Below are 16,640 nucleotides of genomic sequence, written 5' to 3' on the forward strand. Positions count from 1 at the left end.
CCATTTCACTTTCATAGTCTTTGGTCGAGAGCCATGTTTCTCAAACATTATGTTAGTAGTAGTAGTAGAGACAAGTGTTGCTGTCTTTACCACTACTGCCAAAAAATACTCTGTGACAATGGGAATAGTTCAACAGTCAGTTTTAGTAAAGTACGTGAAGTTTCCCTTTAAACCAGAGAGGGAGATGCTACAGTATATTTTTAAGGTGAAAAATATAATTTTGGTTATCCAGTTTTGCTTAACTGGTTTGTCCTGACCAGTATTGCTGCTATTATGAAAACCTTATATGGTCAGAAGCTGTTATGTAGGAAAACGGTTTCATCTTCAAAAGATGTTCAAAGAATAAAGTTATATTAGAATTTCAGAGCAAAACTCAGTATAGTTGTTACAGTTTGGTTTTTGCTGAAAATGTGACTTTTTATGACTACAGTGAGTGTAAACTAAGGTAGACCGGCCGAATGTTATTTGAGTTAACTGACCAGAGCAATGACTTCTCTACTCACCAGATTAGCTCGACTTGCTTATAACTTGCACGACTCACTCAAACCTGTGGAGAGTGGTATGAAAAAATTAATGTACATGTAGGCATAGTGACAAATGGCTCTTAGAGGAGCCCACAATATTAATGTGTTTTTGCATCACAGGCTGTAAAGTAGTTTAATTGCCCACAAGAAATGAAGCTCTTATCTAAGAGTTTTCATGTATGCTTTCTGTTCTTGTGCCCCCTCTTTCCACTGCAGTGCATTGTCTGCCAACCCTTGTATCTTTCTTTCTCACAGAGAGCTGTAGTCAGAGGGCAGAGCAGCCTTTTCATGCATGGCTCACTTTGCTTATGTAAGAGCACTACTTAAACCTGGTTACATCACATAACAGGCAGCACTGTGTCAGTGGGTCACTGTGCCATACAACCACTGAACTACATACACCCTCCATGTCGGGCCCTTTTGCTGACATGTGTGAAAGTAGCATTGCTGTGTGCAGCAAGGCATCCTGTGCAGTTTGGAAGGGACTGTTTTAAGCTTATAAGCTTTTATGTATTAATTTATCTCTGCTGGTTATATTAGATAATCTCAACAGTCTGTTTAAACCAGGATGGCATTAATTAATCACGTACATGTAGTGAAAAATGACCATTTTGCTGCTCAATTGTTGCTGCACCTGTAGGGTGCCAGCAGGGGGTCCTCTGTTTTCCAAATATTCTTTATGTATCCTCGTTGCACTCTTCACTCCAGCTCACACCGCCACCCACCTCCACCTTTCAAGCTGAGCAGCCCTTATCGGTCTTTCTTTTTCTCATATTCTATTTAGCACAAACACACTCACAAGGGCTTGGAAGAGGGCAGGACCAGCCACTCCCACTGTTCTATAGTTCCATCATAAACACAGAGGGCGAGAGAGCCAGACAGCGAGAGGAAGAGAGAGAGCGAGGGAGGAGCATAGCTGCGCTGAGCCGAGCCCCTCTATGCCTCAGCACGCACAGTGGAGCAGACGCCAACAGCCACACAAACACACTCCCCTCTCAGTTACATGCACAGTCACACACATACCGCACGCACACACCACCACCTCCACCACCGCTGTTGCCGCCACCACTTCCACCACACACACACACACACACACACAGTGACGGCTGCCAGGCGCAGTGGGAAGCAAGCTGTCAGGGAGTGAGCTTGAGAAGAAAGAGAGGGGAAGAGAAGAGAGTTGGAGGGGGCACCTTGTGGATCAGAAGGGATTTTCCTCTGTGTGAGTGCACGTCTGGATAACGCCATCTGCTTCTTCCTCAGCTAGAGGAGTTTTCACCACGGCTTTTTCTTTTTGCTCATCCTCCACGCCGGGCTTCAGCAGTATCTACCTATCTATCCCCGGAGCTTAACAAAAGAGGGAGGGAGTGAGGAAAAAAAAAGGCAGTCACAGCTTCAGCTCTAGACCACCCTCTCTCCTCCTCCGCCTCCGCCTCCTCTTCCTCCTCCTCCTCTTTTCTCCCCAGCTCCACATCCATGTGTGAGTTCATCGCTGATTTCCCTGTCTTTTAAGGATAGAGAAGAGGACAGCGTGTGTTCTCCAGGATACAGCCGAGCTCCCAGAGGGATCAGGGTCTCGTCTGGTACACAAGAGGGGGAGGAAGAACGAGACAGGGAAACGGATACACAGGAAGAGAGAGAGAGAGCTGGAGAGAGACAAGAGAAAGACACTGGAAAGCAAATTAAGGGGCATGTTCAGGGCAGCACAGAAGAAGAGTGAGTCAAATTTTTAGAGCGGAGTGTGCAGGGAACCGGCAACCGAAACCCAGCCGTTCATCCCTCCTCCTCCTTATCATCCTCTTCCCCCCCCCCCTCTCAGTCAGGCTTTTCAATTCCCTCTATTGTTTCCCGTATTTCTGCTATCCTTTCATATCTTCCTTTCCTCACTCCACACCTCCTTCTCCCCAAACCTCTTTCTGCTGCCACTCCGGAATCTCTTTCCAGACCCACGCAAGGAATGGTTCTGTGAGATTCCCTTTGAGCTCTCAGACAAGTAGACGGACTAAAATCTCAAGCACTATCTGTTCTTCTATCCATTCCTCCTTCTGCGCGTGTATCACCTTCACCAGTGAGAGGAGAGCGTTCTCTCTTCATCCCCCACTCTTGGAAGCAGTCATTTAAAGAATTCAGGCCATCCCCTCGGAAGTGATCAGCCTCCAGGACCTTCAACTGGATTCCAGCTACATGGGAAAACGTTTGGAACAGCAGCCAATGTACCCCCACTACACCTACTACTACCCCCACTATCTCCAGACCAAGGTAAGATGGTCAGCAAGGTTTGACTTATTGCGTTTCTGTGTTGCAAATGTAGATCAGCACGTCGTCTTAAAACTGTTGCAAAATTGCACTCTTCAACTCCCCTGTTAAAGTTTCGCCTTCCATATCTTGTATCTCTTTAAATCTTTCCTAACCAGTGTGAATCAGTCCAGAGTGTCGAAGTTGTTGCCCCCCCCCCCCACACACACACACCTTTGTTGGGTCACGTTCCTAAGTCTGTGCATCAGGATCCAAAGAGTGATTGTGGCATATCTCAGGCGATCATTCTTGCCTGTGTTTTACAAAACCAGCAAACACTGAATGACGGTAAAACGAGCATCAGTGTATATATGCTGGGATTGTCTTGGAACAGAGCGTGCTAAATAGCACTCTGTCCCTTGTTCCCCCATCTGCCTTTAAGCTGGGAGATATTGATGTCACTCAACTGGATTTTTTTTTCCTTTTCCAGCTGCGCTGAGTGCTTGACCCTCTCCTCCCTTCTCTGACCCCACCAGCTCCAAGTTCAAGTTCAGGGCAGGAGGCCCATCCTTCCCTCAATCCTTATATTCCCCCCTACTTTGTCCCCCAACCCCCACCACCCTGAGAACTCCACCCTGTACCCCTCCCTTCTCTGGCAGTCCCTAGTCCATGCAACTCACCCATTATGATATGTTGTAGAAATGATTGATGGAACCTGATTTACTTCTCGGATTACCTAGAATGCAGAAAAACAAGCTCAGTTTATTTATTTTTTTCCCTCCGCTTTGTCAGTTTGATCCCAGTATTCTCGCGCTCGCATAGAATGCATACACAGAGCATCTTGATAAATTCATTTCACACATGCACGCACTGACATGTACTGGTTCTTCTACCACCGAGAAGGCAGAAAATGGGTTACGAAGGGCCTGATCGATAGCTCCTGCATCATATCACCCGCCATTCCCTCTGTCTGCTCTGATTCGTGTGTGTGTGTGTGTGTGTGTGTGTGTGTGCGACTGTCTTTTTTTTTTTTTTTTTCTTTCTTTTGTCATGATAGTAAATATGAGGAGTTGGCAGGTTTGCTGCAATATTTAGTAAATATGTACATGTCAGTGGGCAAGAGCGATGGTGAGAGAGGCAATGAAAAAGTGTGGGAGTAGAATGCTATGAGAATAGAGAGATCATGTTACTGGTGGACAGAGTGTGGGAAGAACAGGTAAGAAAATTATTGCTCGGCTGTTAAAAATATGTTGAACTGTGAGCCAAGCAAAAACTGCACGGTGCGATTGCAGGCCAACAGCAACACGTTTATGTGGAGTTCCAGACGCTGTTGGTCGAATTACCCTCCCAATTACCGCTTTCCTGCGCTCATTCTCAGTAAGCATCTAGAGAAGTCTTGATGCAGGTTATAGAGGATTTACCTTAAAATACCCAAATGACTCTCTTACTAACAAAATAAAAAGCAAAAGTGCAAGTGTCCATTTGAGCACAAAATATTGACCCCAAAGAATAGAGACTTTAAAAATTTTCTAGTGTTTCTCTTGCGTCTCAAAGATCACAAGTGCGTGTTGGTCTGCTTTCATTTTGTAAATTGAAATGGTTCCACATGGAAGACTTTTTTCACTGCTCGTTAACTTTTATATTGCATGCCTCACTGCAACAAGTTGTGGACAATTACTATACAGCTCAAAGCTGGTGGAGTCCACTAAACAATTAAACTTTTTGAGGCTCTGTATAACTGAAACTGATCAACCAAAACATGTCTTAACTAGCCAAAGTATCAACTTTGAATTATCTGGTTGATCAGTATACTAATGCAGGGATGGGTAGATTTTGTTCATGTTCACATGTTGGGCACATGAACTCTAAGAAAAGGGTCATCTCACAATGACTAAAAGGTATTGTAGTCCAAGGCTTCAATACTTCCAGTTTTAGCAGCTATTTGGCTTCACCATATGAAGTCTAAGATTTTTTTCCTATTTAATTAAGGGATGCGTTTACAGATGACACATGCAGATTGTATTTGCAGCGTGTCGACATTACCCACTTATCTGCTGATCTCAGTGCTGCACACATTCACATCTGGGATCTGTCTGATGTTTTTAAGAGCGTGATCAAGACGAACAAACAGAAGCTGAGAACTGTTTGTTAATGCACATCTGTGATTTGCTTGTAATAAACGTCTTCAATGATAAGCGCGCCTTTCTGTTTGCTAATTTGCACCAGAAAATTCACGTCTGCTAGTAGAGAATATGAAACATGTTGTTTTTAATTTTCCTTTTAATGGAAGAAACTTAAAGGCTATAGATGGTAATTGTCTCTTGGCACTCTTGTTTATTTTTTTTCTTAAACCGGATGGGGGGGAACAAATTATTGAATTTATCATCTTAACAAACCTTTTTTTTTTTTGTCAGAATGAGTTTTTGACAGTGTTCATTTTGTGTTTAAATGCTGTGCATTTACGCTTGTTGTTATGATTGAAGAAAATTCACGTTGAACTTAAAAGATTACTTTTTAAATTCTGTGCCGATATCTAGCATATCTGTAAATCTGGAGCCATCAAAATAAAACTGACTGTGATTTGTTGCTTTATTACACCGTACTATGCTGCATGAACACGTAGGTTAGATTAACTTCAACACTTGATGCATGCCCGTTTTACGTGTACAGATGTCACTGTGTCACACTGCTGTGGCTTGTTCTATTATTTATCTCAGTCAGTTCAAGGTCATCTCATTTCTCACAAGTATTTGCAACAGGCATCTGACTGAAACCATCACTTCATTCCTCACACTCCATCCCTCTCTTCCACCAGACCTCTCTCTGCTCTCAAGGTCATATCAAATTGGATCCTTCCTACCCCAGAGTACACTCGCACTGCAAGCACAGCTGAAAGGGTGTGTGTTCACGTATGCATTCATAGACAAATAAAACCAGTATCCGTGACTGTACATGAGCCTGCAACTTTGTCAATTCATGTATGAGCGTGAACTGAATTTATTTGCTCACTTTTGTGTGGATAAGTGTGGGCGTGTTATCCTGTGTGAGGTAAAGTGACTCTGTGTGTGTGTGTGTGTGTGTGTGTGTGCGCGCGCGCGCGCGCGTGTGTGGCCTCTGAACAATGAGTCGTCCCCCCCGTGCCTGACCCCTTTTCAGTGCAGCTTGCTGTCATTAAAGCCCCCCATGTCCCAGAAGAACAGTCTCCTTAGAGTGTGCGTGCCCGCACGTCTAACTCTCCATAGAAGTTCAGGCTTAGTTATGAGTCTATATGGACCTTGACAAAAGCCTTGTGTTGGATCGGCTCTTCTACTCTGACTTATATCGGGCAGGGGTAGAGGATTGTTGGGTGGAAATGTAGCCGTGCAGGTATTTTTCTGGCTTCTTTCCTTTGTGTGCAGAGAGACTAAACTGGTAGTATGTGTAGTATGTATTGTGTGCTCTCTTCGTTACTTTCTCCTAATTTACAGATATCTTTTTCCGTTTCTTCCCCTCTTTTTTTTTTTTTTTTTTTTTCCCTCCTACTTTTGCTAACTGATCTGATGGGCCTCTTATTAATCTTGATTCCAGCAAGAGGAGCTTCTCCCTTTCTGAAAATCAATTGCGTGTGTGTGTGTGTGTGTGTACACATGAAGTTTGCCTTCGCTGCCCTGCAGTACTAGTCTTTAAACCTACACACTTCCTCACTGTCATTAACACACATGCACCACCTTCACATAGAGGCAGTTATGAAATGGCTGGCTTAAACTAACAATGGGGCAGATGACGGAGTGCGTGTAAATGCGCGGCTGTTAAACGGAAATTTACTCTTGCTCTGCTTCCATAATGGGCTAAAGGTACAGTTGGTGTACATTAGCAGGGTGTGGGGAGTGATAGCATGGCCTCTTGCGTGAGCCCAGTGGCCCTTAATCATGGCTGTAAGAGGGTGTGAGGGGATCAGGGTGAGGGTTAATGCACAAGTGCAGCTGCACTGTTAGATTCTGTGTGATTTGTTAAAATTTAGTGTGTGTGTGTGTGTGTGTGTGTGTGTGTGTGTTGCTGCTGCTGCTGCTGCTGCTGCTGCTGCTGGAGGGACTAAAGCTCAAATCTGCCATTCTTGAATATGAGCAATGTTTTGGATTTTTCTGATTGCGCTTGTGAGCTGGTTTCATTTGCTTTATTTTCTATGCTTGTTGTATTGCTTAATAGTTACAATTATTTAATGAAAGGATTTTTTTTTTTTTTTAAGAAATGAAGACTGCAAAAATCCCTAACAAAATGTGCAAAGTATTTTAGCTTGTTATTATTGCTGTAATTTCCTGTGTGTTTTCCTGAGGTTGTGGTGGTGTCACTGCAAATTTAGCAAAAACAACAAACTGACATCTCTCCTGTTTGAGAAGAGGAAACATGGCATTCATGACACACGACTTTTAGTTTTGACAAGGCAGATTTTCTTAACTTCGTGTTACATACCTTTTAATCTGTTACAGTGTAACAATATTAAATTAGCTCTATAACCTGATGGAGAAAGGCAAGGATTTCTTAAATCAATCAAGATGAAGTGCAGGCTTTCAGCTTTAATTCAAATAGTTTACATCAACCTTTGAGGAATTACACCCATTTTTACACACAGGCCCCAATTTTAGAGGCTCAAAAGAAACTCAACAAACTAATATCATTTTAAAAGTAAGATTCTTTCTAATACTTGGATGAAAATCCTTTCCAGACAATGACTGCCTGAAGTCTAGAACCCACAGATATCACCAAATTGTCTGTTTCCTCCCTTAATATGCTGCAAGGCCTTTTAATGCATCCACCTGCAGTTGCTGCTTGTCTTTTTCCCTTCAGTTTTGGATTTAATAGTAGAAAAGCATGCCCTGTTGGGTTGAGATCAGGCGACTGACTTGGCCATTGAACAATATCCCATTTCCTTTACCTTGAGAAACTCTTGGGTTGCTTTTGCAGAATGCTTTGGGTCATTATTTGTACTGCTCGATCTGGCTCAGGAGGTAGAGAAGGTCGTCTATTATTCGGGAGGTTGGTGGTTTAATGTCTGGTATCCTTAGGCAAGACTGAACAAGTTCATCCTGATGCCTTCATCAGAGTCTAATTATTGGATAGAAAACACTTAGGCATAGAAAAAAGTGCTTGCATGAATGGGTGACTGAGGCTTGTATGCAGTAGAGTAGGAAAGCGCTATATAACAACCAGTCCTTTTATATTTACAGTGTTCTATTATTTTTGCAATATTTGGCTGAACACGAGAGTGTAGCCCCGTTTGCTATCATCAGTTACCAGTATACAGTTAGTGGCCTGGTTCAACTGGCAGCTATACATGTCAATGCCCCATAACACTGTCTCCACCGTCTTTGACAGTTCATCATCCAAAGCATATCATTGTTTCTGTCCTTGTCCATATCAGTCTTCCCATCATTCGCTTCTCGTGTTGCAAGTAAATTTAGATTTTAGTTTTTTTTTTTCTCTTTTAGTCTCCAGTCCTTAAGATCGAATGCATTAGCCAGCTATCTATGATAATTGTTAAATGGCAGGCTTCTTCTGCCCACGAAACTGATTGTCATTCATTGTTCAGTTAATTGTGAGTCTTTGGTGGTGTGCAGAAGCAAAACCACAAAATAATTGTGCATTCCAACAATTTATGGACCTAACTTTTTACCTGCACACTTCCAAATATAAGCCAGCACTCTTGCTTGTCTTCAGTTAAAATGCAGAAACTTTCGAGTCTTTCTCAGCTCCCCAATGTTTTCATTTTGCTCATCTTTTTCGTGTATAGCTGTTTGACTACGCAAATGATTTTTGTCTCCGTATGCATGAATTTGCTAGTGAACTTTGATCTTTATCCATCATGCCTCTCTAACTATAGCAGCTATTCATTTTTTTTTTTTTTTTAATTTTAATCTTTGCAGCTTGTGGTGATGATTGACTGAGGATGTGAATCTTTGATGATAATCACTAAGAGGGAGATAAGAGAGGCTAACAGGAAAAAAAAGTCATATTATCAACCAGCTAATCATTAGTTTGCTGCAGATCAGTGTGCTAATATGCTCAGCGGCACACAAGGAGCTTTAATTAGGATAATGAGAAACAGCATTTAGTTGATATCAAAGTAATGACACATGCGGACATGCCTGGACATCTAAATAGAATATTTTGTCCCTTCAAAAATGAGCTTTTCACATTCAATTACTCCCCATTATGCGTTAGATAAATGTGGTCAGTAGTTGGCTTTGTTGTGATGAGTAAACCTCATAAAGGAAGGAGGGAAACGGAGCACACAAAACATGCCTGACCTCTTTTCGGCTTAGCTCGCTGTCATTAAAACACCCTGCATTGTGTAAACACAAAGAGAACATTAAAAATTTGATTAACTCATTCACCCATCATCCATTTCACATAACCTTCCCCCTTCTTTCCTCATCTCCTCCCGAGCTTCTGTTCCTCCTCTTGTCAAATATAAAGTACTTCGTCTTAGCAGAAACAGCCGCCATAAATTATGCAGCACACATCTCACACACACAGAGACGCTGAAAAGTGTGTGTTTAGTGTGCAAAGTAAACAGAGGGTATAAGCTTTATAGCCTTGCATGCATTCTGCTCATGCCCTGTTTCTTCTCACACATCTGCCTGCCTGCATCAGTTGTAGTTTTACAACCGGCAGTATTATTATGTGCATGTTGTTTAAAGACCCAGCTATTCTGTTTAGATTTCAACTCTGATCTCCATAGCATCGCATGCCAATGAAGAGAAGAGAGAATGGCCTTATGTTGCCGCCTTCTACTCTCCCTCCTTTTTTTTTTTTTTTTTTTTTTCCCCTCTCTCTCGCTTTTCCAGCCCCTATCCCACTGTGTTCTGGGCTCTCTCTCTCCCCTTTCCTCTCTCCTACCATCTGTTCAGTTTGCTGGGCCTGGGTAGTTTTTACTGCTTAAAAGGGACTCTCCTAACCACCCATATATGTCCATTTATTATTCTCCGTGGGCTGTTCTATTCTTGTCCCAGTACAGTAGTGGTTGCTGACCATTGCCTTACTATGTTAAATAGGAATGAAAAAGCTTCAGTGGGTCAGCTCATGCACAGAGGGGTGAGAGAAGCTCACCCCTGCCAGTTTTGTAATAGAAAAATATGTGCAGGAGGGAAGGAGAAGGCAGGATAGAGGCAAAAAAGGGATGTGAAGGAGACATATCAAAAAGAGAACAGATGGCTGTAGCAAAAAGAATTCAAAAGAAGAAAAAGAAGAGATAACGATCCAAAGGGAAATAAAGAGCGACGCTGTGAAGGAGACAGGAGTTGCAGGCTCAGTCAGGTGCTGCTGCATTTTTAATAGTTGGCCACTTTGTAGCGACCCTTGTCTAATGGATTCTCTGCCTCTTAAAAGCTCCTGTCAGAGCCCTCTACCTCTAACGGTTACACAACGGAAATTACTGAAGGCTCCAACAGTCCCCAACACTTCCTGATAGAATAATAATATTGTCTGGCATCAAACATAATTCCAGTCCACAGATTTTTTTTTTTTTTTTTTGGGGGGGGAAAAATATGTTCCGAGTTAAATTTACTTGCAGGAAGCAGAAACTAAAACACTGAGGGCTTAAGAAATGTCCAAGACTCGCACTGATATTACAACTCTTTGAGACGAACAGCTCTGGCCGTCACTTTGCTTCCTTTTAGAACACCGCTAAGTGCCTGACAAAGACTTTATTGGTGAGGTGAAAAGGGAGAGACACAGAGCACAACCTCTAGCTGTTAGCTATTTTAAGTGTGTGTGTGATTCAGTGTACAGACTATGGCCCCTGGCCATGAGCCTGATCTAGTTTGTAGAGATGGTAGATACTGTTCAGGTCTTCACAAATTACCGTGGGACAGCTCCAGATTTGCATTTTATGGCTTGTGGCCTAGAAACCTACTGTAAATACAGAATGTTAATAATCCTTAACGGTTTGTGAACAGATGGAAGGCTAAGAAATATGATGTGTAAAAAGGAAAACTTTTAAATACTTTGGTTAACATAATTTTGTTTTTCATAGAAAGAATTTCAGTTTTTGCAGTGGTCAGTCAAATGCCAAGTGTTTCAGTCAGAGCTAAAATAATACCATGTGTTGTGTTTTAAAGATTCTTGTAGAGCATTTAGTTGACTGGTCAAGAGGCATTACATCAGTGCCCCTAAAGTACATTTGGTGGAAATATGATCACCATCATTTCTGAGGTGAAAAGTTTAAGACCTTAAAAACTGCTAATGGGAAAAAAAAGTGAGTTATGAAAGAATCCTGGACACTTTGGTGTAAACCTTCAGCCAACCTGCACAAATTGGAGGAGAGCAATAACAGCATGACTTTGAACTGCAAACTAACTTGGCTTAGTCTCAGAAGTAGAAATATTAACTTTTATTTTGAAGACCAAGTAAAGTACAGTGTTGTGGCTTCATTGCTTCATCTGGAAAAGAAGAGGGAGATCTGCAACCTCAACAAAATTTATATGGGGATCTAATGCTTCAGAGGTGCTGTCGGAGGGAGGACATGGTACCTAGTACTTTAGCCACAACTAACATATTAGGGTGCTGCTACTTTGCTAATTCAAGATCATTTGTATGCCTTGGCATAAGATGAATGGGAAAAGCTTAAAACACTGCAACATATTCAGTATCCTTAAAAGTTGCATGCAGGAACATCTGACAAATAACACATTAAAAGATTTTTCTAGCTATCTGAAATTGGTTATTCTTCCTGTTTTCATGTCAAAGCAAGAAAATCATTCAAATTATAATTTTTTTGTATTTCACAAAATATTATGAAACTTACAGCACAGTTGTGGTTCTCTTTGGCATTCAACCTACATCCTCCTGCCTATGATCAAATCACAGCTGTACATTCAGTACAAGAGCACTCCCTTGTGATATTGTTTAATCAGTCTGGCTTCTGATTTAGAAGCGTCCTGTGATTCTCAGTACAACTGATTATATATCTAGGATTTTATGTAAGTTGGCAGAAGCCTTCAACTTAACAACTGTGTGTGAGATAAATGCATTTTTGGAAAACTGGCCAAAATTGTTGGACTCATAAATATAATAAATGTAATGACCAACAATGTTTGTTTGTTTGTTTTTTTATGATAAACTTTCAGATTTGTGCAGAACTCCAGTCTGCGTTGCTCATCTTGAGCTCTCTCTATATATCGCTGCACATGTAAAACTTTTCCTCTAATTATTTATATTTTCGGCTAAGAAAATAGTTTTTAGTTGCCACTTCTTGTTTGCCAGTAGAACCACAAAATATACTACGAAATACACATTGAATCTATGAAGCAAAACATTCAGTTGTGATCATTGTGCTGTTTTTGTTGATAAACACAATCAGATTTCATTAAAATACTTTGTATGAAAAAGTGCATTTTTGGTCAGGACTGTAGTTAAGAATATAACTCTATAACAAACAGACATTATTTGCATGTATGGTGTGCATATAATCTTATAATCAATATCGGGGTTTGGTTTTCTTAATCATGTTTTCCATTTACTGTGTGTGCTCCCCGATGGAAATGCAGCAGGGTAGGTTTGTGCATTGGTGGATGTGTGATCTCTACACTAGGGACCAGATAGATAATTGAAAGATGGGCCTAAGGGATTTTCCCCATGTGGTGTTCTTTGGCACTTCCTTCTTTACATCTCCCTTTTTTGTGTCTCTCCCCCCCCCCCCCCAATTGCCCCTCATCTCTTTCTATCTCATGCGGTTTCAGGATAGTGCTGGCTGTTCAGAGGAAAATTTCCCCCTGTAAAATTCCATACATAGTTATGAGTCATTGCATTTTGTTAAAGATGTAGCAGTGGTATTTCCCTTTCCTTCTCTTGAATACATGAAATCAGCAGTTGTGCTAGAGTAGTCATAGCTGTTGTACTTTGTTTAAAAAAAAAAAAAAGAGGAAGAATGCGAAAAATCTGCATACAATATCATGGAAGAACCTCTTGACTTCTGGGCATGAATAGCTAATAATTAAAACCGTAAGTTGTAGAACTATGACCTTGATGTCAATTTGTACTGAAAATCTTCTCCCCACCCACTTTACCTGCTTGTCTCATATCTCTCATATTTCAAAAAGCTCAAAGCTTTCCAGTGTTGCGTAGAGGTTACTGGAGTATGACTGACTGGCGATGCTGTCCAATCATGTACGATAAATCCCTCCAGAGTTGTGGTGAGTCAAAACCAACTAAATAGGTGCCAGGAGTGAGACCCCTGCAAAAACTGTGCATTAACTAGAAATCCAGCTTAAGATGTGCACAGGTTGGGGGGTGGAAAATCCTAGAGCTCAGTATATCCCACAAATTTTCTTTGCTAACACCTATGGTAAACTTTAAAACACACATTAAGGTTATACCCCACAACATAAGACCTCAGTATTTAGAGATTTCTCACAAGTCTTTTCTGGGCCAAATAACTGCAGACTGATGGGATTTTGAGTGTGTATTTCTGTTTGAAACTTTCGTTTGTGTATGCTGGAAAGTAATGTGCATATGGAATGAAAGTTTCACTTTTCACTGCATTAAAGTGTGCTTTCAATGTGCAGTCAGTCTCTTCATAATGGCTGCTTCCCACTGATACCATTTCAGTCCTGGTCACTTTTAGATTGCTTGCAAAAACATTGGTTTTTTTGTATCCAGAAGAAAAATGGATCGTCTCCAAGTGGGAACAAAGTCTGGTGCTCAACCTCTGTACATTTTCTTTCTTTGTTTGAGAGGAATTTTTAAAGAAACCGAGTTTAACTCCATAAAACTGCCACAGTGTTTGCCCTTGCAGACAGTTTAGCTGGGTTACAGACACACTCTTGTCCCTGAGCCAGAGGTGGCTGGCCAGAACAAACATCTCCTATTCCCTGTTAATGAAATCCTGAATAAATACCCCCCCCCACCCCCATGTACACACACACAATTGCACAAGTACAAATAGAGACACCCTCTATCTACAGTTCTGGTACACTTTCACACATAAAACCATGTACTGAACCCCTATAGCCACACTCCTAGTCAGGGATTATCCTGTGAAAACACTTCTTTAGTTGGACCCCAGTCAAATTACTTTTTGGACCTCTTGTGCTTTTATCAGAGCTGTCTGTGTGGGGGGAGGAGTGGTATACATGTGAATGCAGTCCAAATATAGGCTGATGCTGATTGCAGAGTTAGTCCAAGTGAATGCCTACTAATGACACTTGGAAGTTTGTATTTCACAGAATTTGTGTGTTAGAAATTCTGTGTTGCCTATAATGCCAGTCATTTTCTAAAGATAAAAAGAGCAAATCGCCAAGTTGTGTTGCCTGCTGGAAAGCTGGGTTGAGGTTTATGAAAAATGAATTTGACATTTACAAATAGCAGGCATGGATATGAAGAACACGGCTAAAGCCCCCAATCCAGTAGGCTTTTGGAAACGTTATACTAGCAGTCAGCATATAGTCATCCTTTTGTTTACAGGGGTACCAACTTACTGCCTGGGCAATGGCCAGCTCACTCGGCTGAGCACAGATTGTTAGGCTACATTCAGCTTTTATTCATTCACACTGCAGCATCTCCTCGGAGACTACCAGCCTTTTTCAAAGTTGTGCTAGAGTCTGCTGTAAGTATGTTTTGGTGTGTGACTTGAAGAGTGTGTGAGCATGCGCATGCACAGGAGTGTGCCTTTGTGTGATGTGTTTTCCTGCTTGTGCCTGAGACACAGAGAGATGAGGCGAGTGTGCCAAAGTGAAAGATAAACAGACTAACGATGAAGGAGGAGAAGTCAAGTGTGCGCCTGTGTGCACGTGCACATGCGTAGTGGATGTGTCGAGGATGCAAACTAGCTTTGTAGCTCTCAGTGAAGTGTTGATTTAAGTGGAAGTGGAGGGAGGAGATGGGATAAAAGGCCTGACTAGATTAGGCTGGCACACACTACTGAGGCGTGTTGTACTGCCTGGCCTTTCAGCGCACTCTGAGCGCGTGCATACGCGCCTGAGAGACGCGTTCTTGTGTGACAATGTTGGAATCGGGTTTGTGCGTGCGACTGTTGGACGCACTTGCTCTGGTGCTGATATCGGTGCTGCTGTACAATAAAGCAGCAGATTAGCCAAGCCACCAGAGCCGCTAGAACAGCACTGAGAACACTAATCATTGTTCTGGCATCTAGCAATACTCTTTGCTGTACATTGTTTGTTACCACAGAGAAGTGGCATTGTGAAGATGAGGTATGGAGGTTTTACAGTGTCAGCCACAGTGTGTACCAGATTCTTTATCTCGGTGAAGATGGGAGGTAGATTACAGCTAATGCAGCTGTTTATTTCTTTAAAAGTACTTACAACCTTTCAGTTCCTGCCAGTACTGAGGCCAAAATACTACATATTCAAGCACCCCTATCCAGGCAGCCCTTAAAGAGTATCCAACCATAATAGTTCTTTGAGTAAGGCTTGCAGAACTGTCTCTCTGAGAGTGGGAGAGTGATGTCTGAGGGTTAAAAATAACTTTTAAAGTTTTACTGACTTTCTTTTTAACATTTCTGTTACATTCTGCAGCTGTTCAGGCAAGATGTAAGGGTTGCTTATAGGTGTTATTTGTGCAGTGCAGTTTCAGCTATTGAGACATTAACAAATACATGCTAACAAAACACTTGAATGAGTACCTGTCTATGGTTTGTCACATTTGGCAGCAGCAACCTGAGCGTAAATTGAAGATGCTGCTAAATAAGGGTTTATACAAATGTAGTTATTGCTTCTGTTCACAGTAAGTAAACAGTGAACTGTCAGAGGCAAGAAAAAGGGGGGAAAAATTTGTGAATTCCACACAAGCATGCTGTCATTTGTGCTGAACCATTGGAGGAGACAGGGACATTTGTCTGCTACATGTGGTACAAGAGCAATCTGCATTTTTCATTGATTTAACTTCCTGCATAAATAATTAAGAGCCTGAGAGGCAGTATCTTCATGTACTGTACATTTTCATCTTTATATATGCACAATCAATTTGTCTGGCTAAGTAGAAAGTGCATGGTTGATGGGTGCTTTTACAGGGTTAGTATGAACATGCGTCTAATTCTATGGAGCCCATTTTGACATTCATTAAAATGTACTTTGTGCATTTAGGATGTTTGGCATGCAGTACATACTGCTGAACATCATTAGGAGAATTCTCTTATCAGAGCTTGACATTGTTGTTGGACTCATGCTGACTTTGAACTGACCTGTGACTTAGGACTGACTCAGTCTCCCGATGCTGAATTTCACAGAACTTTACCAAATTTCCAAATCAATGCTAATATTGAACTTTATGGTGTGTATTCATTTTAATTAATAAGTGCTGTAACATTATTGACTTATTGACATCAAGAGAAGATTCATTGTCCTGGTATAGTGCCCACCATAATGATTGGGACAAACAATTTCTGTAGTTTTGCCATTTTGTACTTTTGCTTTTGCACATTACCACAGCAACATGTAAATCAATATATGATCAGAGTGCAGACTTTTAGCGTTACTTCAGTGGGTTTCAAATTTTTTTTTTTTTTTTTCGTACAAACTGCTTAAGAATTACAGCCATTTTTCTTCAGTCCCACATTTCCAGAGGTTCAAAATTAATTGGACAATTGACTGACAAACAGTTCTACAGCAAGGTGAGGCCCGCTCCCTTGCTGTTTCATGTGAAATGAAGCAGACACAATATCTGAAGTTGAGTCAAAGTAGTGAGTTTGTATTTTTATAGCTCTCACTGTTATGTTAAATATGAGACCCATAGAGATGGCAGTGAAAGTGAGAGAATCTCTAAACCCAAACAAACCTATCACAGAGAAATGGGAGGAGGCAGGTGTATCACCGTCAAAGTCGAGACGGCTTTCTGAATGGAAACGGAAAGTATGTACAAAAAGTTACAAAACACTGAATATACTCAAGAACA

General features: G+C 41.4%; 1 protein-coding gene across 1 annotated transcript in view; it reads left to right on the plus strand.

Moving 5' to 3' along the window:
• Nucleotides 1-2,017: 2,017 nt before the first annotated feature.
• rbms3 (RNA binding motif, single stranded interacting protein) overlaps nt 2,018-16,640 on the plus strand; it is a 121,580-nt gene continuing 106,957 nt past the window's right edge. The window contains exon 1 of the mRNA XM_085366258.1: nt 2,018-2,780. Coding sequence (XP_085222384.1) covers nt 2,706-2,780 — 75 coding nt within the window. The 5' untranslated portion in view covers nt 2,018-2,705. The remainder of the gene's footprint in view (nt 2,781-16,640) is intronic.

The sequence above is a fragment of the Diplotaxodon limnothrissa genome, linkage group LG11 (genome assembly GCF_057381915.1).
Source record: "Diplotaxodon limnothrissa isolate DT_005_m linkage group LG11, D_limnothrissa_male_GT1.1, whole genome shotgun sequence".
Lineage (NCBI taxonomy): Eukaryota > Metazoa > Chordata > Actinopteri > Cichliformes > Cichlidae > Diplotaxodon > Diplotaxodon limnothrissa.